Source organism: Typopeltis vanoorti, chromosome 6, assembly GCF_054136105.1.
Source record: "Typopeltis vanoorti isolate ZY-2024b chromosome 6, IOZ_Tvanoo_1.0, whole genome shotgun sequence".
NCBI classification, from domain to species: domain Eukaryota; kingdom Metazoa; phylum Arthropoda; class Arachnida; order Uropygi; family Thelyphonidae; genus Typopeltis; species Typopeltis vanoorti.
The window spans coordinates 103172804-103200637 of record NC_143554.1 but is presented as its reverse complement, the minus strand read 5'-3'; the positions used below and the strand labels follow the sequence as shown (position 1 = coordinate 103200637).

General features: G+C 35.8%; 1 protein-coding gene across 4 annotated transcripts in view; it reads left to right on the top strand.

Moving 5' to 3' along the window:
• LOC150105767 (mitochondrial disaggregase-like) overlaps positions 1-26638 on the top strand; it is a 244459-nt gene extending 217821 nt beyond the window's left edge. For 3 of the 4 annotated variants that reach the window (XM_090393565.1, XM_090393564.1, XM_090393566.1), the window contains 2 exons: positions 8890-8994; positions 26319-26638. In XM_090393565.1, coding sequence (XP_090249691.1) covers positions 8890-8994; positions 26319-26540 — 327 coding nt within the window. In that variant the 3' untranslated portion in view covers positions 26541-26638. Of the gene's footprint in view, positions 1-8889; positions 8997-26318 lie in introns of those variants that run through there. The other variant, XM_090393567.1, reaches the window with a different exon arrangement.
• The last annotated feature ends 1196 nt before the right edge of the window (positions 26639-27834 follow it).

Here is a 27834-nt window from a genome sequence, read left to right as displayed (position 1 = left end):
CCATGTCCTGAGCAGAAATCTAACAGGTATTTGCCATTATTATTAGATTTGCTCTTTTCTCCAAATTTTTCCAAAATATTTTTTATGTCTGACAATCATTTCCTACTCTGCTATTCAGATCCACAACAAGGACCAAATTTTCATTTTTCATTGTGTCAGTTGCCATCTCTGAAGCCTCAAAAAATTCCTCCACTTCTACCTTAGTAGAACCTTCTGTGGCACCATAGGCACAAATAAGTCTCATTGTCTAGTTCCCCATTTTGATAAATGCCCACGTCACTGAACTTGAAGTGGCCAGCCATTCAAGAAGATTAGCCTTGTATTTAGTGTTGAATAGTATGGCTACTCCTTCTTTTCCTTGATTGTCATTGCCTGAATATAACAGTTTATTGCTCAGAAAGATCTCACTAGTTTTTGTCTTTTTTTGTTTCAGTCACCCCTATTATGTCGATCTGGTACTTATTTAATTCCTCAGCTAGCTCCATTTCTTTGCCATTCAGGCTTCTTATGTTGATTGTACCAATCTTTAACTCTGGTGATGTTGAGTTGGGGTGTGTTTTCAGGATTACTTGGAATCTCACCAGAGCAAATCAAATAAAAAATTTTCGAAAAATCAAGATGGCTCACTTCTGAAGACACACCAAAAATGATCCCACTATACAAATATCGTCTAGTAAGAAAAAATAATGGAAAGAGTGCTTCAAAGAACCTAGGAAATGCCTACAGAGAAAAATAAAACTTAAATTACTATCCTGGGCAGAGTTTAATTTGATGACATCTTGGATAGTGTTTCTGAGAAGTTAAAAAATGGATAGCTGTCGACAATTCCTCAAAAAGGAAAAATCCGAAACTGATAAAAACAAGACCTCCCAACTGCAGAAGCCAGATGGATCCACCAAAAATGATGAAAGTGTTTCTACAATGGAATTGTCATGGATTCTGCCAAAACACTGATAACATTGAGGCTCTCCTAAATATAAATCAGTGTGTTTCCCTGCAAGGTGGGGGCATGAAGAGCCTATTATAGTATGTTGCCATCATGTGTGGACAGGATTAGAGATGGGCCTGCCCATAGCGTAATCACCATCCTTGTAGGCAACTATTCCCCATTCCAAGAACTACCACTTAACACCAACATAAAGGCTCTCACCCTCTACCTCTCAAAACAACCTCTTATTATAATATGCTGTATCTGTTTATTACCTGGTGCATATATCCCAGGATGACCATGGTGACTTCAAGTTGTGGTTGCCATACCTATATTTTAATATGAAAATTGGCCACAGCATCAGAAGTAAGGTTGTAGAGCACATACTCAACAACAATAATGGGTCTCGAGTTTGTACTTCTGTCTGAGGCAGTATGCATGCTTCAGTAGTTGTTACTATCCTCTAGGCAGTTATAACAACTGGTTCATTTCAGACATTGCCTATTCATAGTTTTAATGTGGAAGCAAACAGACTAAAAGCATTGTTTCAGTGATGCCTGTCTTTGTAGTGTGCAGCTTTAATAAAATCCCTGCCAGATAATTTCCATGTGCATAGGTATTTTTTTGATGTTGGGGAAACTTATATTACATGTGCTAGGCTGCTACATGCCATATAGATATGTATAAATAGTCTAAATGGCTCTACACACTGTAAACAATATTGCATGAATGTCTCTAAACAGACTATCTCCTTGGATAGTTTTCTGAGAAGGAAAAAAATTGATAGCTGTCCACAATTCCTCAAAAAGGAAAAATCCAAAACTGATAAAAACAAGACCTCCCAACTGCAGAAGCTAGATGGGTCCACAGCCCTTTCAAAGGACCACAACCCTTTAAAAAAACATCCTGGAGTTTACAATATTCCATGTTCTTTTGGCCTTACATAGGGCAAACATCTCGAGTTTACAAATAAGGCAAAAGGATCATATTGGAGACATCAATAACAATATAGAACAGCTCAGGCCTGGCATTCCATTTCTCCCACGCTCACCAAATGGGACAAGAGCTCCATGCCTTACATAGAAGACAACTTAAACACCCACAACATCAGAGGCTACAATGGTGATCCACTCATAAGGCACTCTCAACAGAAATCAAGGAACAATTTTATATATTTGGAAGGCACTTATTAGATCTTTCAACACGTTGGACTTTAATTATTTTTGCCAACTATCATGCACACTATCTGAACAATCACCGACTCGTGCCAGCTTCATGCTCCATGTGTTTCTGTTTTTACTTTTATTTTTGTGTAATGGTAAATACATATTCAGTTTTGAGTTATGTAATGATTCATATTTACTCTTATTGTATATTTATTTGTTCTTCCTAACCCCGACAAAGCTACTAACATATGTCGTGAAACTAGTAGATTTATTAAATAACTGTTACAATCTATAAACCCAGTGTGTAGTTATTTTTGTTACATCAGAAATGAAGATATCAGGAAGGAACATGACATCGTTAGCATTCAAGAATGGTGAGCGGAGCTTATCTAAGATATGGTCACTTAAACAGAATAGAAGGTAATAAATGCCAAGATGGTAGGAAAAAGACCTAGATGAAGACCAACATGTAGGTGGATTGATACAGTTTGAAGTGCCTTAGTAGGCTGAAATATAAGAGCTGACAATATTGAAGTCATGACAAGCAACAGACTAATTTAGAGAAAATTTGTTGACAAGACATTAGTAACAGTGGAAACTTAATCATGCAGTACCATCATAATAGCTGGTACATACCAGGAAATTGATGATGATAATATCTGCATAAAGTAAAGTGCCAATCTTCATATCAGGTTTAATGCCATTCTCCACTCTTATTCATCAACTAAAATCAGATTTAGATGATGAATAAGAGTGGAGATAATGTACATCTTTTCTCACACCTGATGCTTACATCAGACCATCTTGCTGTATCTCTGTTCAGTTCTAAATGATGACTTATGACTCAAAAATAGATTGTGTATTCCTAGATATATAATGTCCCATTGACGTCATATCATCATCATCGCCCATGGATCCAATGCCCATTGGCACCTGATGCTTGTTTCACCATTCTTTGCTATTTATCTCTGTTCCACTGCAAGGTGACTTAAATCCTGCAAACTCTTTCACATCTATTCATTCTTGCCTTGACCGTACTGTTTATTGTATATAATGTCCAAAAAACTTTAGTTTCTTTGAATTATTTTCTGCATTAGATTTTCTTTGCAGTTTACTTTGCAATATATAGTTCTTCATTTGTTACTTTTTGCACCCATCCAATTTGTAGAACCTTTCTATAACATGTACTTTCAAAAGCCAATATTCATTGTACAGAGTCTTTGACCATTACCCATGTCTCACAATCATAAAGAGCATTTGGGAATATGCATGTTTCCAGCAGTCTCAGCTTCATGGAAAGGCTTACTGATTTACTTTTCCATATGTTGTCCATGGCCTGTAAGTTTACTTTAGTTTTTGTTATTTGAGATCTTATTTCTTTATTACAGTGTGAATCATGCATCATGTTGCTGTCTAGGCATGTGAAGTTCCTAACCTCCTCCAACTCTTGTCCATTGATATTTATTCACCTTTTCATCCTCTTCTCTCTCTCTGAATATCATTGTTTTTGTTTGATTCATTATCAGCCCTTATTTCTTTTCTTTTTCACTTAGCTTCAGCACTGTTCTTTCTAGTTCGTTTCTCTTCATTTCAATAATGACTGTGTCATCTACAAATTGCAAATTGTTTATCTTGAATTGAAATCCCCCTTTTATTATATCAACTGTTCTTTCCAAAAGCATGATAAAAAAAAAGCTTAGAGATATCAGGTCTCCTTGTCTCATGCCTCTTATTCTTCAGACCATCTTCCTATTTCTCCACAGCTTCTCACAGCTGCCTCTGCATTGTCATTGATGTTTTGTAAGAAACAAATCAAGTTCCTATCCACTCCATAAGATCTGTGTACAACCCATGCCACTTTCTGATCTATAACTGTCAAATGCTTTCTCAAAAAGTCAACAAAACATGTATAAACATTCTTATTTTTACATAGAGCTTTATCAACAATCACTCTTAACATTGATATTTAGTGCACAGTACTTCTGTCTCTTCTAAATAATCCTATTTGCTCATCTTTCAGATTTTCTTCTATTAATTTCTTTATTCTTTCTGTCATTATCGTTACTTTTTGACTCATTCGAGCTATTGTTCTGTAATTTTTGCAGTCAATTTGCTTCTTTTGTTTGTGAATGGGTATTAGGATTGATCTTGTCCATTCTTTTGGTGTTTTGCCTTCCTCCCATGTCATGTTACACGATTGGTACAATTCATCTATACCTCACCACCATGTTTCAACATCTCTTCAAGGATCTCATCATTCCAAGGACTTTTATGGTTTTACAGCCTTTACAACCTCATCTTCCAGTCCATCTATTTCTCCCTCTGTACTTTTTTTTTTGGGCCATATACAGGAGGTTGGCTGGTCAACCTATAGTACATCAGTACCGTATATGGGTGGTGGGTTGCGAAAGGAGAAACTTGTTTACATTTGATTTGAATGCCTGTATGTTGTATTCCTTGGAAAATACGTCTGGGGGGAAGACTGTTCCACAGTGCTGCAGTAGCAAGGATGAATGAGGAGGAAAAGAAACTTGTTCTGTGGGTTTCGAGGTGTACTGTGAAAGGATGTTGGGTGGCAGCTGTACATGTTCCAGTGGAACATGTACAGCTGCCGCATTCAAGCTGTTTCAAATGTTCATTTGAAACAGCTTGAATTATTGATGCTGTTTCAAATGAACATTTCTCGTGGAAATATTTATAGAATATACAGATTGCAGAGATCAAGCATCTATGTGAAAGTGGGAGGAGTGAGTTGGTGAGGGATGGGTCATTTTATTAGTCTTATTGCTCTCCTCTGTATTGAGTCAAACATTTTGAGGGGAGCTTTTTGGAGCCCCCACTCCAGATGTGAGAGCAGTATTCGAGAGCTGGGCAGAATTGTGACGTATAGTGTTAACAGCTGTTTAGAGGCGAAGTACCGTCTTGAGTGAAAGAGAAAACCTAGTTTTTTGGAAGCTGATGATGCAATGGTTGTGATGTGTTTGTGCCAGGAGAGGCTTGATGTGAAGGTAATTCTGAGAAGAGAAATTTCATCTTGTCTGAGAATTTGAGTGTTATTGAAAACAATGTTGGGGGAAAATGGTTCTTTTTTTGTGAGAAATAAGACAGAACTGGGTTTTACTAGCGTTGAAGTTGACAAGGTTATCTGAGCCTCATTGGCGGATGGCTTGGAGGTCGGAATTAAGGACAGTGGTGGTTGATGTTCTGTGGGTTGAGGTGAGTTGTGTAGAGTAGGGTTTGTCAAATGAAAGGGAGGAATGTAATGTGCTGTCATCTGCAAAACTGTGTATTGGGTTAGAGGTCAACTGAAGTAGGTCATTGATATATAGAAGGAAGAGGGTCGGTGAGAGAACTGAACCTTGTGGGACCCCAGCATTAGTTGGATGGTGAGAGGATAGGGGAGCCATCTACCATCTCTAGAAGTCCTTGGGCAGTCCAAACGATGGGAGTTTGCTTAGTAAGCCTTTGTGCCAGACTCGGTCAAAGGCTTTGGAGATATCAAGTGCAACTACTTGGGATTCACCGAATTTCTCCATGGCATTTGTCCAGTGATGGGTGAGGTATGAGAGTAGATCTCCTGTTGAACGGCTTTGACGGAATCCGTACTGGTGGTCACTTAATAGCCAGGTACCTTCAAGGTAGATTAGGAGTTCAGAGTTGATGACCTTCTCCATTACTTTAGACAGAACTGAAGTGAGTGAGATAGGGCAGTAGTTAGATGGCAGTGATTTGTCATTATTTTTTGGAATGGGTTGAATATAGGCCAGTTTCCAAGTTTTGGGATATATACCAGTGGAGTAAGAGAGTGTGTACAGGTGACATAGGATAGGAGTCAGTTCCGATGCACAGACCTTCAGGATCTGGGTCTCCTGGCCCAGATCTTCAGGGCCAGGAGACTTTTTTGTGTCTAATTTAGACAACAGGTTTGTGATGTCTTTTTGGCAAAAGGATACAGGGGGGCAGTTGGAATGACTGGAGGGCATTTGCCATTGTCAGTTATGTGCATTGGAAGCAAAGTGCGATGCCATTTAATATCACAACTTGGTTGTGATATTTCTCCCAGTTCATCAATTTACTTCTTTTGGACCTCAACATCTCCCTGTGTCTCATATAACTTAGCATTGACTCCATTTCTTGTTTATGTTTCTGATCATCTCATATACTTCTCTTGTTCTCTATTCACCACATTATGTATTGGTATCCTTGCACTGTTCCTCTAGCCATTTTGATTTGTCTCTCCTAACTACCTTCTTCACTTCATTGCATTTTTGCTCTATACTGTTCTTCCATTTCCACAGAGATCTCTCTCTCCTAATCTTTAATTCTCTTTTTTTCTTCAATTATCTTTAATGTCACCTGTAAGATCCACCTCTTCTTTAACTTTTCTTTCTTTGGAACTGTTTGTTCCACTGCTTTCTTGATTGCAGACACCACTTTGTTGTTTCTATCCTCCAGTTCCTTTTCCATAATGGTTAGTTCATCCTGAAGCACTCTCCCTGTAATTTTCTTGCTCAGTGTCCTCATCTCTCTGATACTGTGCCTTCACTCTTGTCGCTTAAATTTGAACTTAATATTGGCAATCAACACTAAGCTATGACTCGATTCCATGTCTGCTCCTTGAAATGTTTGATGCTGCTGAACTGATGTAGCCCATCTCTTGCTTATGAATATCGTGTCTAGCATGTTCTTAGTTCTTCGATCTTGTGATTGCCATGTCCACTTCCTACAGTCTTTTTGCTGGAATTGTGTTGCAAATTACCATGTCATGCTTTAGAGCAAATTCAAGCATTCTTTCTTCTCTTTCATTGCATTCTCCATATCCATATTTGCCCATTATTCTTTTCCATCCTTCATTGTTTTTCCAATTTTCACATTCCAATCTCCTCCAATAATAATTGATATATCACTAATTATATGAAGAGCCAAAGGCTTCAATTCGGCGACATAACTTATTTAAGTTAAAGGGATATTACATCCCATATTGTTTCTTAGCCGAATAAGAAACTCAAAGAGTTTCATGCCGAATATAGAAACTATATAAAGTTCAGCGATTCCAAGCGTAAGCAAATACCTGGATACTGCAGCAACTGACCCTTTAAGTAGTGCAAGCTGAGGCAACTCATATCAAAGGTGGAACAAGCTCCGATCACTATTCTTGATATTTACCCATAATGTGAACTTGGCTCCTAGGAGCTGTATTATTGTTCTACATTATGAGAGAAGGTCACTACCCAGACCAGTTTCAACCTTTATTGAGGTCTCATCAGTGAGTAGGTAGACCTAGTTAACAATACCAAGTTTGTAGCAAACAGAACTTAAATCTTTTCTATGAGAATTGCCAAGAGGTGTCCTAATAAATTACTAATTATATGAAGAGCCAAAGGCTTCAATTCGGCGGTTAATCATTACCAAAGAAACTCATCGAGTTTCTTATTCGGCTAAGAAACAATATGGGATGTAATTTCCCTTTAACTTAAAAAAAAATTGATATAACTTTCTTTGGTACTGGTTTCAAGGTTATTTCCAAGTTGCTATAGAATAACTGTATTTCTTCAATACTTTCTGAAGTAGATGAATATACCTGAATCACTGTGATGTTAAATGATCTTGCTGTAAATCCTGCCATTATTATTCTTTCGTTAGCTGGTTTGTATCCTAATAATGCTTCTCTTCCTCTTTTACTGAGAAGAAATTCAACTCTGTGTTATATGAGGAGGCTGAGGAAATGTAAATGGTGGGTTAAAATTGTAAGTGCTTTGGTCAAAAAGAAGTGATATGATGGAGTTGTTGAAGTTAATGAGAGAATTTTACATGATTAATACAGAAAGGGTTATGCATTTGAATGGAGGATGAGAATGAGAGGACACATCCCTGAAGTATGTAAATACGTGGAGAGGAATGGATTTTTTTTAAGGGTTGTGATGAGTCAGTAGAATGCATTGCCAAAATATATTGTGAATACTGGGAGAGTGTAAACAAGTTTAAAGTTCAATATGATAGATGTGATACTGACTGATTTTATGATGTCTGACTCTATTGAGGTTTGTTGTCAACGGTAATGATTAATGGTGAAATATCTGCTTTCAGAATATTTTCTAATAGATATTTTGCAAGGAGAATTAGTTCTGAATTCTTTACCATGTAAGCTTTTCAGTCTTTCATGTATGAATAGGTTAATCATCACTGAGCTCACCACTGATCTTTATTTGAATACTTATTTTATGCAAATGAGGAGGAATTTTAAAGACAACTTTTTTTTTCTGTCAGGAGAGCATAACTTTAAAATGAGTTATTTTTGTTAGGTCACAATTTCAATTACTGGGGAAATGGCCACACACACATGCACACATGTATAGATAGATAGACAGAGAGAGAAAGTAAAGAGATGCTCATATACATTCTTCCCATTCAAGTTTATATGAAACAGCTAAATAGTTCAAAATTTCTCCATCAGGTTGAATTAAGGACCACTAAAGATGACTAGCAAAGCTAAATGTATAGAATGAATGAATAAATTTCTTAAATCCTATTCTGTTCTTCATTGATACCGACTTTGGAATTCTTACCTTTTAAATATTAAAGCAGTCTTCTATATTTTATTTTTCTTAGTTCAAATAACAACTGAAATGCACATATTATACTCTTATATATTGAACTTCATTTTATTCTCCAGGGTCATTTCTCTAATATTAGACTTGATCTAAATTTAGATTAATTCGTTATATTGATAGGTGGAAGATTATTTGGTGTTCTAGATTCCAGATATTTCATAAATATTTATGTGGATTTTGACAGGCAAAAGAAAAACATAATATTGAATTAACATGGGACAAAAATGTTCTAGAGATCTTAGCTGATGGATATGATGTACATTATGGTGCTCGATCAATTAAATATGAGGTATGAGAAAGAATTTTTGTTTTAAAACTGTTACTTTAATGGCTCTTTATAATGTTTAATATATACTTTCAAAGCATTTATTAATTAACACATTCATCAACATATATACACTAGACCCACTTTTTTTTTTAAGACTGCACCTTTGAAAATTATGGATACGAATCAACAGATCAGAAATGAGTTTTCCTTATAAAGGTTAATGTGCTAGAGAGGTAAATCAATGTGCACAATTCAAATAAAACAATGTCGTTCCTATTCATATCATAATTGATTTGAGAGAGCACATATACTAACTACTTGGCCAACCATTCCAGCAAATATTAAAAGATGATATTAAAAGTTATGCACAAAGATGAAAGAGCCTCTGTAGCTCAAACAATATTGATTATGCCTAGTTGGAAAGACATGGTTCAAGTCCAGTTTAGGATGTGAAAAGCCTTCATAATAGCTTTCTCTGTTGAACATGAATAAGCCAGTCTCATATGTAGGTGGAAGGATTTTCTCTGAAAAAAACAGATTTTCCATCCTGTAAAACAGGTAAACTGGCCAGAAGAACATAAGCAATTAACAGACTTGATACATTAAATTAAAAGTTGGTACTTATTGGAGTTCAAAACAGAAAATAGGAAATGATTACATGTAGAAATGTTTTGGAATGAGCAATGCTAATAAAAATGGCAAGTACCTGCAGGATTTCTATTCGGTACATGGACTAGTTATTACTAAAACACCACATTCCAAAATAAAAATGTGCACAAATTCACATGGAAAGAAGATGAAAAAATAAAAAAAAAAGCTCATTGACTATGTTATTGATGATAGTGATATTTCCCCATTGGTTTAGGACAAAAGAGTATCCAGAAGATTTGAAATTGGAAGTGAACATTTAGTGTGCAGCAGGGTAAAATTGAATTTCATATTGTAATGAAGGATGTATAAGAAATTGGAAGTTTTTGCCCATTTGGTTAGGTTATAATAAATTTAGTTTAATCCTTTATCCAAGTTTAAGCAAACAAAGTTTGCGCTGAAGTAGCTTCAGGACTGAGGCAACTCGTGGTAAAGATGGACCAAGCTCTCATCACTCCTTGTCTTAATATCTCCCATAATGCAAAGCACATCTCCTTGCAGACATGTATAATGTATGCATTAAGGGAAGGGCCACTACCCAGATTGGTTTCGACCTTTATTGAGGTGTATTTAAGTAAAGACCTCTCTAAAAATTAGACGATCTCGAAAGATCGCCCAACTCAGCATTGTTCCACTCAGTGGCAGGCTTACCCCACCACTAGACAGAGCCATAATCTCAGCGGTGGCTCTACTCAGAGATAGGCAAAAACCTATCCCAAGCAGAGCCTCTCATATATATCTAGCATGGGAGGCATACCCAAACATGATCTCGTCAGTGGGAGCCAGACCCAGAAGTGGTGATACTAAGGCAGAAGCATAGGAGAAGTTATATTTACCTATACAAGTTGCCAAAAGGTGTAACACCTTATTATTAAATTACTCTGGATTTAGAGAAAGATGTTGGAAGTTTTTTTTCACTTGGTTAGACTATAATAAATTTAGTTTAATCATTTATCCAAGCGTAAGCAAACAAATTACGCCTGAGGTATCTTCACAACTGAGGCAACTCATGGTAAAGGTGGACCAGGCTCTCATCACTCCTTGTATTAATATCTCCCATAATGCAAAACATATCTCCTTGCGGACATGTATACTGCTATGCATTAAGGGAAGGGCCACTGCCCAGACCGTTTTCAACCTTTATTGAGGTCTCGTCAGTGGGAGCCAGACCCAGAAGTGGTGATACTAAGGTAGAAGTAATGGAGAAGTCATATTACCTATACGAGTTGCCAAAAGGTGTACCACCTTATTAAATTACTCTGGATTTAGAGAATCACCACTTCTGGGTCTGGCTCCCACTGACAAGACCTCAATAAAGGTCGAGACCAGTCTGGGTAGTGGTCCCTCCCTTAATGCATAGCATTATACATGTCTGCAAGGAGATGCGCTTTGCATTATGGGAGATATTAAGACAACGAGTGGTGAGAGCTTGGTCCACCTTTACCACGAGTTGCCTCGGTCCTGAAGATACTTCAGCGCAAACTTTGTTTGCTTACACTTGGATAAAGGATTAAACTAAATTTATTATAGTCTAACCAAGTGGAAAAAAACTTCCAACATCTTTCTCTACTATTTTTTGGAATGACAGAAGAGATAGGAGGAGTGCTACTAATGATATCAGATGACTTAAGCCCAGTTAGGGTAGAAATACAAAAGACAATGCCCAATGTAGCTATAAGTTTGAGTCTATCTGGTGTGAAGTGGATGTTAACAGAATGAAATATATGGTGGGGGGTGTTGCTACAGGTAGGGCGGCTCAATTGTAGGGGACGAAGAAATGTATCGCCAATTTAGCCTTATGGGTACCAAGCGAATGATCATTATGGGTGACTTTAATTTTCCAAACATTGATTTGGTAGAAGATAAATCTCATGATAAGAAAGAACAGGAATTTATTGAATTGTTGCAAGACAACTTTCTCAAGCAGCATGTGAAAGAAGGAGCTCGAGGTCAAAGGGTGTTGGATTTGCTCATAGCATCAGAGGGGATCTCTGTCAAGAATATGGCTATTTTACCACCAATTGGTGACAGTGATCATGCTGTTCTTTCTTGGGAAGTATCTACTTTATTGAAGCTCCGGTTAAAACAGGCTACATGCTGAACTACAAAGCTGGAAATTATGATCAACTTAGAAGAATACTATCTTTGGTCTCGTGGTATCAGTTACTGAATGGAAAAAATATCGGCTATCAGCAATGCATGGGAATCTTTGAAAAAGTGCTTGAATGAGGCGGTATCTCAATGTATCCCTAGTGTTCAAAGAATAAATAGGTTGGGAATGAAATGGATGTGTAGCCTTATTAAGCAAGAGATCCACAAGAAGAAGATGATGTGGAAAGAATAAGAGTGAGAGGAGTTATAAAATATATAAAGCTCAGGCCAGAAAAGTAATGAGTATTGTGAGAAAAGCTAAAACAGAGTATAAAAAGAAATTAGCCATGCAAGCTAAAGGCAATCCAAAAGAATTTTATCGTTATGCCACAAGCAAAAGAAAGAATAACTTTATTGAATGCAGATGGTACACGAGTGTCAGAAGCTAAGGAGATTGTTCAGTTAATGAGTGCTCACTTTGCTAAGATATATCAACCAGGTGTATGTAGCATGGTGCTACTGCTATGTTGGATGAAGAGTTAGAGGTTCATGAAAATGAGGTTGAAGAGTTCTTGCATAACCTGGATAAGAATTTGTCAATAGGGACAGATGGAATATCAGCCTGTTTGCTAAAGGAATGTGCAGCTGAATTGGCTAGGCCTTTCACACATTTGTATAACATGAGTCTCAGCTCAGGAATGGAAGGAATGTATGATAGTTCCATTGCACAAGGGTGGTGTGCAAAAGCTGATGTGTCTAACTACTGACCTATTAGTATCTCTGGTGTGGTAGTGAAGATTTTAGAGAATTTGGTAAGAACTTGCATACAGGAATGGGTAGACAAGCATTCTGGAATTTTTTATTTTTTTCCACTTGGTTAGACTATAATAAATTTAGTTTAATCCTTTATCCAAGTGTAAGCAAACAAAGTTTGGTCCTGAAGATACTTCAGGTGCAAACTTTCTTTGCTTACACTTGGATAAAGGATTAAACTAAATTTATTATAGACAAGTATTCTATACTCTGCAGGGAACAGCATGGGTTTACTAAAGGAAGGCCAAGTTGGATAAAGGGAATGGATACCACACAATAGGCTGTTGTGTAAACTGGACAATATGGGACATTGGAATATAATCTATTAGCTTGGATCAGGGGATGGTTGACAGACAGATATCAAAAAGTGGTATACAGTGGGTGTTAATCTGCCAGATTTAAGGTAACCAGTGGTGTACCTCAGGGTTCAGTCCTTGGGCCTATCTTCAGATTTGCAATTGTTTGCTGATGATGCGAAGATAGGCAGGGCAATCAGGGATGCTACTGATATTCAGCAATTACAAAATGATTTGAATAGACTGGAAATCTGGGCAAACGAAAATAGCTGTCAGTTTAATGTTAGTAAGTGTAAAGTTAAGCAATTTGGCATGATTACAGTTCCAGCAGCATATTAGCAGGGTTATGATACAAGAAACTAAAGAAGCAAGGGATCTTGGTGTATTGGTGGATAAGAATTTAACGTTCAAAGGTCACATAGCAAAAGTTGCAGATACAGCTCAGAAGATAATTGCAATGTTGAAGGCTTTGATAAGCCCACATGTTCCAAGGGGATAAAAAAGCTGTGGAAAAGGGTGGGTGCAAGGAAGAGTTACAAAGATTATATCTGAATTATGGGATTTAGATATTGCGAGTATGTGGATTGCAGACTCTGGTTAACAGTAGAAAGAGAGGTGATATCATACAGGTCTATAAATTTTTGAATGAATCTTATAGCATTTCAAATGATGAAATTTTTCGTTATATGGAAGGCAGAGAGAGAACACGGGGGCATCCATGGAAGTTAAGGTTGTTCTCAGTCAAGAAAGGAGTAAGAGCTAAGTTTTTCTCCATAGAGCAAAGAGTGAGTGGAATAATTTGCCCTTAGAGGTAGTGAGTGCATCTGGTATAAATGAATTTAATGATAGCTGGGTTGGGTAATTTACAGCTTCCCTCAATGAGTCCTTAACTCCCTGGAGGACTCAGATGACTGTGAAAGATTGCTAAATGAAACAAGTAGCGACAGAATGGTGATAGAAAATACGCAAGAGGAATGCAATCAGGAATATACGTATCAGTAACTGAAAAGGCCATCAGAAACCTGAAATAATGATATCGATCAGAAAATGTCTATGGAGGTTTAAAGGTTTTGCAGTGGCTGCATTTATATAATTAAGAAGCCTAAGCAAAAAGTTAAATTCCAGAAGATTGATCAGTGTTCATAGTATACCAATCATATAATAGTTAATAGTTTACATTAATAAGAGTTTACAGAGGAATTTCCCTGTTATGCAGGCATACAGGAAAAGGGGGTGAGAAAAATTGTGGATGAAAAACTAGGAAAAGAACAAGCTAGATTTAGGCCAAATAGGGGTGATCAGAATCAGATTAAAATAAATAGTTGAAAAATCTTGGGAATACAACGGGGATCTGTATTTAAGTTTTGTAGATATGGAAAAGGCATACAAAATTTGTAAATGTTACATTGGTAAATGGAACATTATATCCATCTGTTCATTGGACATCAATAGATGCCATATGGTCAGTCAGATGCTTGGTGATGTGCCATGTGGTCAGTCAGATGCTTGGTGATGTGCCATGTGGTCCTGTTGTATGCTTTTCTGGAAGCTTCAACTCTGGAGATCAGTCACTGGACACACTCTCATTCATCTCATTGATGGTCTACCCTTCCTCTTTTCCAGGAACTTTATCTTCTATTATTGTTTTGAGAAGTCCTCTTTCCATCCTTTCAATTATGCAAAGTATTTCAACTTTCTTCCGTCAGTATCCTTATTCTACTGATCCTTTCTAGCACCCATCCATTTGTTTGCCTTTCAGTATATGATATCCTCACTAGCCTTCTGTAATACCACATCTCAAAAGCAGCTATACTTTTCCTATCCTTAAGTTGCTGTTGGAAAAACAGCTGCATCCAAAATCCCCCAACTTTGTTCCCATGGAGACATACATCCTTCCAGATTTTATACAAGTCTGACTTGTTTTAGTCATTCCAATCGTCTTCTGAACAGCAATTCTTCACATTAATAATGGATTCCAGGTACTCGAACTTGCTGACTTCCTCAATTCTTTGTCCATTAAGGGTACACTTGTTTTTTCTCAGAAGCTTCCCTGTCTGTATTTCTTTTGAGAACCATAATCATTGTCTAGATTGAGCTGAAATCCTGTGTTCTTACTGATCACCGTTAACTTTGTCAAGAATCTATTCAAGTTTTTCCTTGTGATTACAAAGGAGTACCTTATCATTAGCATACCTCAGATTAGTGATCAATCTACCACCTATCCTAATTCCTGTTTTGAGCTCATCTAATGCTACACACATTATGTCCTCAGCATAGATACTAAACAAGTGAGGAGAAAGTAGACATCCTTGCCTAACTCCCTTTCCTACCTGAAGCCAATCAGTTAATCCAACACTTGTTCTTACCATTTCTTCCTGCTCCCTGTACAAGTTAGCTCTCAACCTGATATTATGTTGAGGAAAACCCTTTTTTTTTTTTAATCACTTCCCACAGTTTCACATGCTGAACACAGTCAAAAGCTTTAGAGTAGTCTATGAAACACATTACCATAGGGGATCTAAATTCTTTATACTTTTTTATGACCTGAGGAAAAGTATCTGATCTTTTAGTACTCTTACCTTTTCTAAAACTTGTTTGTTCCTCAACTTTGGCCTCAATCCTATTTAGAATGATGTTCAATAGTTCTTGCAATCCTTCATATCTCTCTTCTTATGTAGTTGTATGAAAACTAACCTTTTCCAGTCTCTAGGCCATGATTCTGTCTCCCATATCCTTGTAATCAATCTATGAAACATCCTTATCCCTCCATCCCCTTGTAGCTGGGATTCCATCTGCACCTGGGGTCTTATTGCTATTAAGTGTTTAATTGCTTTTTTTCAACCTAATGCCTAAGTGGAGAAGGTTCCAAATTAAAATTTTCCTGGGGAGAGGACTTCTCCAAATTTTATCTATCCTCTCTGTTGTACAGTTCCTCACAGTATTCTTTTTCATCTGTTTCGGATTTCCAGTTCTTCTGTTAATACTGCTTCATTTCTATCTTTGAGGAACTGCACAATTCAATTTGGGCTTAAACTTGTACTTTAGGTCATGAATACAGCAGTGCATAGTCTATATTTAAGTTAAGTGAGCAGTGTTGTGTCCCATTTTATGATTTTTATTCTATCTAGTTATTTCCCCTTTATCTATGTTCAACTATTATCTACGCACGAGATATCACCAAAAAATTTACTAATACTTAAGTTATTTCTCCCCTTAGTACTCCTAATATTTGTATTTATACTGTGCCTTTTGGGATATTTAGTTTGAGATATTATATACAAAAACAAGGAGAAAGAACTAAAATATGTCTGAAAGTGAAACAATGTTGCAGTCGTGACACTTTATCTCATTTCTTAACACATTAATTTCCCACGTGATTAGGTTCGTATTTTTCAAGTGGTGCATTGGACAGCAATTTCAGACAACTCTTTTATCATTGAACAAAGGTTTATTAAATTCCTTAACATGGTACAATTCAATTTTTGTGATTACTCAATTTAATGCTAAACTAAATACTTACAAACTAACATTAGCTTATTACAAGTAATTAGGCTATGATCCTATAATGGGTATTATGATCATGCCGCCATAACAATTCAACACATAAATTCACTTGACATAGACAAATAAGATTACTTCACACTATTTAACTATTCAAACTTAAGTAGATTAACTAAACCATTTACTGCACTAACACATAACTAGTATTACAATCATGCCGCCATACACATTCAACACGTAAATTCATTTGACATTAATTCACACTATTCAAACTTAAGTAGATTAACTAAACCTTTTTCTGCACTAACACACAACTATGACATTTTAACTTTCCTATACATTATAATAGACATGCAAAAGTCTCAGGACTTAATTATTCACATAACATTAACCAGCTTACTTTTAATATATTCTGTCAGATACTAAAGTCCTAGTATAAATTTTCCTTGGTCACTTCAACAGTTCCGTATTAGAATAATGATACTTATTACAGACAAATTTTAGTTAACATTAGATATATTTTACAGTACCTTTCTTTCTTGAGTTTTTCATATGGGCCTTTACCTTTTTCTGATTGAACTAGCTTGGTATAACCTCTCCAATAATCTGCTACTCCTACATTCCTTTTGGAGTTGAACTATGCTTACACGGTCTTAAACTTTCGTAATTCAGGACACACTTTGAATCATCTATATGACGGCTGTGCGACCCGCGACGTGGATATCAATATCTCTATAGCTTTCCCTTTCTCGTGGTTGTCACTGAAGTTGAAACATAAAGAATATGTTTCCTTTTCTTTGACTCTATGGCATTCTTCGCTTCTTACATAGGAAATCCAGAATCGAAATCCCGCTCACTTTTGTTTCCATGTTGTGACGACCGAAATATAACCCCAATCTCCACTCAGGAAAACCACGTGAAATCTATGCCACGGAGCTCGTAGAGAACTCCTCGGGAACAGAACCAAAACAAAAACCAAAAAGTATAAAAGGGTTGGGGTTTCCAACGCTTTTATACCTGCTCTCCTAACGGCACCTTTTTTAACTTCTTTTCTCCGCCCCCTTCTTGATTTTACTTCACCGACCAATTAGGGTGGCGTTTTTCTGCCAAACGTCCTTTGGTCGGCGAGCCAAACGATGTCTCACTCCGGGAATTGGCCCTAAGCGATTTTCTGTTGTTTTTCTTGTGCTAGCCTCTAACTTAATCCCCTTTCAAATTTTCTCTATGAATTTACTTAATATTTTAATCTCTAGCCTCTCACATACCATCTTTTATGAATAATCCTTTTCTGTCTTATTTAGTTAAATTTTCTCTTTTATATCATATTACAACATTAATATATTCTTTCTTTCTTTTTGTTAGTTAGTTCACCCAAACACCTTTATATTTTATTGGATGCAAGAATATTTCCTTTTCTTTTAAATAATTCATTTAAATTAGCTATTAGCTTTTATGCAGGGTTTTTAATTTATTTCTCTTCATGTTACACCATGATAGCTGAGAATTCTACATTCTTAAGATATCAGGTGTAACAGCAGTTAGAACTGATGGAGGTACAGTAGGAAGGTTTGATATAAAATTAGAGTGTACGGATGCCGTCTCCACTGTTATTCATCATCACATTATGAAAGAAAGTATCATTAAACCAAATATAAAAATCTTGGCTCTACTTCATGCAGATACTCCTGAATAAATCCATATCTAGTCTTCAGAATAGCTTAACTAAAATTGAATATTGCTGTGGCAAATTTAGCATAAAGGTCAGCAGTAAAAAGACAGACTTTGAAAATATCAATTGCCTTCTGAATTGAGAATCTACAGGGCAAGCAAGTAAAATATTTCATTTATTTAGATAGCTGGTATGGTGGGAGTCAGTTGAATAAAAGTTATGGTGAAAAGAGAGAACACTAAATTAGTCAGAACACTAAAACTAGCCGTATATATGACAGCGTTCAAAGAAATTTTAACTTGAAAGTTGGGCTAAAAATAAAACAGTTGAGCAAGGATCAGAGATGTAGAGATGTGAAACATTCTGATCAATATTAAAGGAATAAACAAATGATATTAATGCAGGACCATACTAAAAATGAAGAGATTAGAAAGGAAAAAACCTGACAGTGTTAACATTTCAGAATGTGTTATATGCAGAGCTAATTGAGGTTTGGTCACTCATACAGAATGGAAAGAAAGGTTAGCAGAGCAGGTGTTTGATGTGAGAATGACAGGAAAAGACCTGGAAGAAGGTTAAAATCTCATGGGGATTGATGCAATTAGAACTGTCAGAAGAAGAAAATATAAGATAGATCTGACATTATCAGTCCTGACAATTAACAGCCTAATTTGGAGTAAAATGGTGGATAGAAAGTTAAGAATAATGTAAACTTAATAATGTAGTGCTATTATAGTGTTCTGCATGTTCTCAGATGGTACATATCAGGAATTTGATGATTTCTTTGCATCATGACAGATTTTCATCTGTTGTGTATATGGATACATGTCCTGAACTTTCTGCATCTTTGCAGAGATCACTCCACTTTTTTGTTACAATGCAGATTATTAAATTGCTTGAATTGTGATTTCTTCTCCATGTGCCATAATCAGTATATATATTTCAAGAGCATATTTGCAAACTTACAACCAAATTTGGTGATCATGCATTACTCTTTAAAAATTTCCTTATGTTAAAATCACAGCATATGCTGCATACAACCTTAATGGTAATGTTACTTCTGATTGAGATATTTCTAGTAGTTAGCAACTCTGTGCTAACTACTAGAAATCAAAAAGCTTTTTGATTTCTAATAGTTAGCATCAAAAAGCTTTTTGACTGACATCTGATTTTAATAAAGCAGACCCAAATATGACTATTTAATTTATATTTGAGAAATAGAGAAACACTGTGGAAATAAATTTAGGGATAAAAACCACATAATATAGACTATTCCATGAAAATTCATTGAGAGGTGTTAAACAAACGACAATTCTTCAGACATCAACTAAAAATGCATTTCATTAATTTAATGAATGGGAATTTATTCAAAAGTTAGTTCATCAAACAAAGAATTTGCAGAACAACTCGTTAAACAGGTATTGATTGTGAAAGCAATTAATTAAAAAATATAATTCATTGATAATTTTCGATGAATATCTTTCATAATTCATTGAACAGTTCCTTTCTTGATAAACATTGTTTTTAAAATTTTTGGTAACATTACCTGAGATGCAGTAACATAAGTAGATGATGATGATCAAAACTTTGAATAATTATTTTGTCGTATTTTAGATTATTTTCTAATGTGTACATACTACTTCATAGAATAGATAGTGATTCATGTGAAGCATGTATTTGGTTATGCACTCTATAAATAAAATTTGGTTTTGCCTCATATTTCCACCACAACAAATGGTCTATTCAAAACTATATTTGATAAATTTTAAGAGATGCTGCCAATTTCATTAAATTCAATACAGCCAGAATAGCATTATTGATATCAGTTAGAAATTTTTTGCTCAGTTTTTTCCCAGTTAAAATGAACCAGTTGTAACCAAAACAGACCTGTATGGACAACATCTTCTTATTTCACAAATCCTGAAGATTAATTTCACTAAATCAGGATGGTGTTATTTCAGTATACGTTTTCATCATGTTTTAGTCACCACCCTGAAAATAGTCCGACTGGAAATAGAAACAGCTCGATATATATCAACTCTACAAATACCAAATCTGCGAGCCTTAACTCATTCAGTATCAACAGTTCCTTCTGGTTTGAAATACTTGGATTATTAGTTTTTCAAATGAAGAAGAGTTAGCCAGTCCCATATGGATATGGCAGGATAATCCTCCCAGAAACTCTGATTTTTCATCCCACAGAAAAGAGAAATCAGCCAGAGAAGAATCATAAAATTGACAAGCATAACAGATAATCTAGGTAGCATTTCTGGCCTATCATAAGCAGTCAGGTTACTAAAATGACAAATTACCTAGCTATAATAGGTAATTGAGCTAACAAGCTCAACTATAAAGATGGGAAGTATGAGTAACATTCATTATCCCATAATATGCTTATGGTCAAACAGACTAAAGGAATTATTAGAAATTGTTAATTCTTGACCACAAAGATTAATGAAAATTAACTATTATTTAGATATGGGTCAAGTAGGTGAATAACTAATTTAATTATCAACTAGTTTTGCTGGCTTGTGCTGTTGGCTTCTTCAGGGTACAATCAGGAAAGCAAAGAAACGAAAATTACAAGCTATACATTAACTGACAATTCTATTTCAATAACAAAATAGTAGTGTGCGTGAAACAATGCCTGCGTCGCGGATACATGATTTACTTGTTGAGATGCATTTTGTAGTTTGCACTGAAGTTCATTTCTTGTGTGTTTATTGATCTAATTGAAGTCTTTCATATATCTGGTAGGATTAAACCCTGGTTCCTGTTGAGGTTATTTGTGGAAGGAGCAACTGTAGCAGCTTCTTTGAAGATTCTGGAATGATACTTTTTATATATAGACTTTTCTATATATGGCATAAGACAAAAGTCCTATGCCATATATAGAATTGTCAGTTATCGTATTGCTTGTAATTTTCATTTCTTTGCTTTCCTGATTGTACCCTGAAGAAGCTGACAGCACAAGCCGGTGAAACTAGTTGGTAATTAAATTAGTTATTCACCTACACTTGACTGATTTCTAATATGAAAAGGATCGATGAGATTACTGAATGGAAGGTAGGCCATCTTGAACTTTTAAAGTGTAAAAGAGCAAAGTTTTTAAATCACCTAACTTTCTTAAAAAGATGTCGGGACAACAACGTTATCCCAAAGTTCCTACGTCTCAGACAGCTTTTTATTAAGCTAAATGCATTTATCATAAAACATCACTCTCAAAGAATACGTCATACAAGACTTACTTTAAGCCAAATAGACTCAAAATGCTATGAGTTCTTCACAGACATCTCTAATACCGTGGATGAAGATATTTGGCAAGTTCTAGATAATATGATTTGCACAAGTTATGATAAAACCTTCAGAAATAGCAAACGAACACAAATCAAGAAATTCAATCATTTGTATAATAATCTTATTGTGTCTAAACCTTCCTTACCGGACAACAAAGTGATCGTTAACCAATCTAAGCACATACTAACTAAACCAGAGACTGCTATTCTAAAAAAAGGCTTCAATTTTGCCTTACCACTCACTATAATATCTAAAGTAGATTTCATCTGCAATTTAGAGAATGCAATATCACTACCCGGGGCAGAGCTGACTACTACCGGGTGCGTCCCCAGGTGGCGGATCGGGGAACAGCCTTCAGATATGGAGGCTAGCTGCGATATAAGCAGTGCAATCTGGCGAATAAGCAGCTGTGGACCAACAGCGACTGAGCTATCAGGGCATGGGGAAGCAGAAGTGGCAACTCTGTCTCACTTAAAACCTCACAAAGCCCAATGACAACTCGGTGACATGGCGAGTAGTGCCGCCATTAAATAAGTGGGGTCACTGCCCCTGACATTGGAAAGCAGCATTGTCAGTACTGACACAAGGTTGAAGCCAAATGATGACGGAAAAGCTTGTGATCAGAGATTTGCAGATGGCAATATGATTATATTGTGTACGTCTGTAATACTGCGGAGCAGAAAGCAAACGGAGAAACTACTGCTCTACCTTATCTCCAGAACAACCATCATGGCGAGCAAACCCTTACAATTGGCCCCAAGTTCCCGGCGTCCCTTAAATGGGACAGGGGTGCGAAGAATCTCCGGGCTCAAAATGGTGTCCACTTTTAAAATTACAACTTGGAATGTCAGAACTCTGTATGAAGCTGGCAAATTAAGAAATGCCACAAGAGAAATGAAGAGGCTGGGCATCTGGATTTTGGGAATTTGCGAGACAAGATGGCCGGGATCTGGAAAGTGTCAACAAGATAATACAACAATGTATTACTCTGGGAATGATGAGAACAAACATCGACATGGTGTAGCTGTAATAGTAGATGAAGAAATCAATAAATCAGTACTAAATTGGAATCCATTTTCTGAAAGGATAATGCTGTTACAACTTAAGGGAAACCCTGTTAACATAAATATCATACAAGCTTATGCACCCACAGCTGACAAAAGTGAAGAAGATGTTGAAGAGTTTTATGAACACCTAAAAGAGATTAAAAATCTAACAAAGAAACATGATATAAACATAGTGATGGGTGACTTCAATGCAAAAGTAGGAAGAGGGGGTGATGGAGAAATTGTTGGCAGACATGGCTTAGCCACCAGAAATGACAGAAGAGATCGCCTAGTCCAGTTCTGTCAGGAAGAAGATCTAACAATAGCAAATACCTGGATTAAACTTCCACCCAGAAGACTGTACACTTGGAAATCGCCTCAAGATAACCAACATAACATTGTCCGAAATCAAATTGATTATATACTAATAAATAAAATATTCCACAGTAGTATAAAGAGTGCAAAGACTTATCCTGGAGCAGATATCTCATCAGACCACAATCCCATAGTTGCAGAAGTACGTCTTAGATTAAAATCAGCTAAAAAATCACAAAAGAAGAAAAAGAAAATTGATGTAGAAAAACTGAAAGACCCGAACATAAATAAAAGTGCCAAGACACAGCTTAACCTGCGATTACAACAGATTAACATAGAAGAAAATAAAAGTGTGGAATCTCTTTGGAATAGCTTAAAGAATGCCATCGTAACAACAAGTATTGAAGAAGTAGGTTATGTGAATAATATAAAACAACAGGAATGGATGACAGATGAGATTCTTTCTCTTATTGATACAAGAAGAATGTACAAAAACAAAGACCTATACAGAAACACATAACATCATCAAGAAAAAAATAAAAGAAGCCAAGGAAAATTGGATGAAAAATTTATGTACTGAAATTGAACTGCTTCAGAAGAAACATGATAATTTCAATCTGTATAAGAAAATCAACGAAATTTCCGGAAAACCGAGGAAAAAGCAAATAGTGTCTGTAAGAGACGAAAATGGAAAAATAGTTCTAGAAGAAGAGAATAAAGCACAGATTTGGATAAAATATGTAACAGAACTTTTCAATGATACTAGACAGAAGCCTATAAATATAAAAGATAACATTCAAGGACCAGCAATCATGAAATGCGAAATAGAGAATGCTATACGAACGAGTAAAACAGGAAAAGCCAGTGGACCAGATGGTGTGCAAACAGAATTTTTAAAATTAATAGAACCAGATAACATCAAACTTCTTGAAAAACTATTTAATGAAATATATGAAAGTGATGAATTTCCATCAGATTGGCTCAAATCTACATTTATCACTATCCCAAAGAAACCCAAAGCGAATTCCTGTGGTGACCTCCGACTTATTAGTCTAATGAGCCAAACATTAAAAATATTTTTGAAAGTAATTCAGAATCGCATTTATAGAAAAAATGAAGAAACTCTAAGTGAAACACAATTCGGCTTTCGGAATGGTTTTGGTACTAGAGAGGCCCTTTTCTGTACCCAAATATTGATACAAAAATGCACAGAAAAACAGAAATCTGTCTTTATGTGTTTCATAGATTTTGAAAAGGCATTCGACAAAGTCAGACACACTAACTTAATAGAAGTCCTTCAACAAACAAGGCTAGACGAACAAGACATAAGACTAATAACAAATCTGTATTACCACCAGTGATATTAACATCAAAAGAGGAGTGAGACAAGGATGTGTGCTCTCACCACTCCTGTTCAACATATACGCAGAGGTAATCTTTAAAAAAGCATTGGAAGAATGTCCAGAGGGAATCACAATAAATGGAAAGATCGTTAACAACCTACGATATGCAGATAACATTATGGATCTCCAAAAACTCATTGACAGAGTATACATAGAAAGCCAAAGAATGGGAATAAATATAAACATCAACAAGACAAAATACATGATCATCAGCAAACATCCAGCCTCATCAATGAAACTGACACTCAATGGGAAAAATATTGAACAAGTGTCAAGATATAAATATCTTGGTTGTTGGTTTAATGAACGGTGGGATCCAGAAATAGATATAAAGACAAGGATTGAAGTTGCATGGCAGTCCTTCATGAAAATGAGAACACTATTCTGCAATAAAGACCTAAACATGGAAGTCAGATGCCAAATGCTGAAATGTTACGTGTGGTCTATTCTGCTCTATGGAGTTGAGACATGGACATTGAAGGCGACAACCATCAAGAAAATCGAAGCCTTTGAGATGTGGCTATACAGAAGAATGCTAAAGATATCATGGACAGAAAAAATTACCAATGAAGAGTCTTAAAATCCATTGGCAAAGCTAAACATCTTGTACAAATAATCAAGAAACGAAAAACATATCTTGGCCACATCATGAGAAACAGCAAATACCAACTTCTACAAACTATTTTGGTAGGAAGAATTGATGGCAAAGGAACTAGAGGAAGAAAAAGAATATCATGGTTTGACAACATCAAGACGTGGACAGGAAAGAGCAGTGCACAACTGCTCAGATTAGCACAAGACCGCAGTTTGTTCGCCAAGATGGTCGCTGACCTTTGATAGAAGATAGCACAATAAGAAGAAGAATATCACTACTACCACAACTTACAACGATTGCTAAGCAGCATAATCCTCTCATCTCCTTCAAGATCTCCTCACACCAATGTCACCCCTATGGAAAAAAGAACGCTACTCAACTTAAAAACAACAAAGACATCATCATACTTAAGGCGGACAAAGGGAACAGCACTTCATCTTTTTATTTTGTAACTATTTTGTATGGAAGAAAACAATTTACAAACAATTAACTGGATTGGCCATGGGCAGCCCCCTCTCACCCTCTTGTGCTGACTTATTTATGGAAGATCTTGAAAGTAAAATCTTATCTCAAATTAATCCAAAACCTAAGGCATGGTTTAGATTTGTTGATGACATCTTTATCATTTGGAGCCACAAAAAGGAAGAGCTATTAGATTACCTAAACAAAATCAATATGTTCCACCATACTATCAAATTTACACTAGATCTTGAAAAGGACAAACAACTACCATTCCTAGACATCATAAAAAAGAAAACAACAGTGTCAACTTATCTGTTTAGAAAACCAACAAATACTGGACGTTATCTAAACTTTAGCTGTCTCACATCTCTCAAAAACTCAGCATTATTCATATGCTATACAATTCACCACGGACCATTGATCTACAAGAAGAATTAAATAAAATATCAAATGATCTATTCCTCAAATGGGTACCCTAGAGGACTTGTTAACAAGATTCTCCTCTGACATACCACAAAGACAACGTGATGACACCCAATATATAACTACTATAACTATTCTATACGTTGGTACCATCTCCAAAAAACTAGTTCGCCTCCTAAAACCACACAATATTAGAGTGACCTTCAAGCCAGTTGAAACTATCCAGAAATTTCTAAGATCACCAAAAGATTTCACTCTTTTCTACAAACATGCAGGAGTTTATAACATCCCTTGTTCTTGTGGTCTAAGTTAGGCGAAACTAGTTGGTAATTAAATTAGTTATTCACCTACACTTGACCGATATCTAAATAATAGTTAATTTTCATTAGACTGAATTTTTTTTAAAGATGTGTTATGCATTTTAATGAGCATACCTAATAAATTATTATTTAGGATGTGTTTGATCAGAAATGTAAGGATCACATGCCATGAGAGGCTGCTCATTTTGTTGCCAGTGAAATATATGGATGGACTAATATTAATGTATATAAATTGCAAAGTGCTGATATTCTGATGTGAAAGAAAGAGTGAATGGGAAAAGTGTGAGAATAGATACTAATAGTAATATTATACTAGATTTTGGCTGGGAGTTATTACTTTGTTATAGTCAGTGAATTCACTATAATGGTGTTTGTAAGGGCAGTGAGAATTGACTGTAATACCATTTCTTCATTATCTATGGGTTTTTTGTTGATAGCAGTTTATAATATTGTATTCATTTTACAGGTTGAAAGAAGAGTAGTAAATCAAATTGCAGCAGGCTTTGAAAATCAGCTTATTCAGGATGGATGCAGCGTGCATATTACTATTGAAAATGTACCAGCTTCTAAAGAAGCCTCCTCTAAAACATCTGTGCCTGTACAAAATCCAACTGTTAAATTACAAATTAGGCAGAAAGGTCAAAAAGATAAATCAATTTTTGGATCTCTTCAACAAAAGCTTCAATAGATAGCCTTCTTGTCCAGAAAATCATTACCAAATGTTGTATCACTGTTTATATATAAGAATATGTAAGTTCTTTAATAAAATATTTATCTGCTCTTTGATAAAAATTTGTGTTTGCCATAAAACTCATACTGTAGTACTCACTGTATTTGTCCTTGTAAATTTATTCCTATCGTTAGCTAATACTGCTTGTGATGTTAAGAGTAATGTGTTGGGGGAAAATATATCTGCTTAATTGATTTATTTTTAGTAAAAACATTTGTTGAATTTCATTCTTCCTAATGATGCTAATAGTTCATATCACATACTCCAATTTTTGTAACTAGTCTTAATCAGATATTATGAAGAAAAATACAAGATTTGCTGCCTTTTTTTTTTTTTAATGCCATTTCTTTTATGGTGCATAGCATTGTAGCAGATCTTATTAGATTAATAATAATAATAATAAGCGCCTCCGTAGCGCAATTGGAAGAACAACGGTACATTGCGCCCTTTGATTGGAATAGGCCTAAGTTCGATTCTCGTCGCGACGGGAGGAATCTTTATCTGGTCGATTTCAATCGATGGTGAGTTAGCCGATCTTATACGGAGGTAGCAGGGTTTTTTCTCCCGGAAACTCGGGTTTTTCATCCCGCATACATACAAATCGGCCCTTCAGAACATGCAATTTACAGACAAAAATTACTAGTTGTGGTGGTGTTGGAGGTGGGCGGTAGATGGCGTTGATTCGTAGTAGAGGTAAGGTGTAGAGACATTTGAAGATGTCCTCCCGCGATGAGTCTTCGGACTCCTTGCCTCCGAGGTATCAGGAATAATAATAATAATAATTCAAAGCAGCTATCCTCATACCAGCAGCTCTATTTTAAGAAAACACTTGCTATAAGAAATTCCTTTTGCTATAACGAACTTATAGGGAGCAGTGCTGTGTGAGTCAACATATCTTGGCAACTGTATCTGTTATTGTTCTAAAAATTATCTTTTATGAGTCTCATAATATACAGGGTATTTCGGGAATAGTAAATATTTTGGTAGTATTGATTATTCTGAGCAAAAAAAAAAAAAAAAAAAATTCATATAAATATGTGCCCACTTGATGCAGAGATACAGCTGTTTGAAACTAGCACATAAAAAGCCATCATGTGAGAGGTATTAAAAAACGATAAATGACATTGTTTTTCTAAAAATCCACATACCACTGTAGGAACAAATTTCCAACATAGCTTCTCTGTAAATGTGTGGTGCATTGATATATGATCGACAATCACTTGATTGGGCCTGTTGGGTAACCAAATTGTCT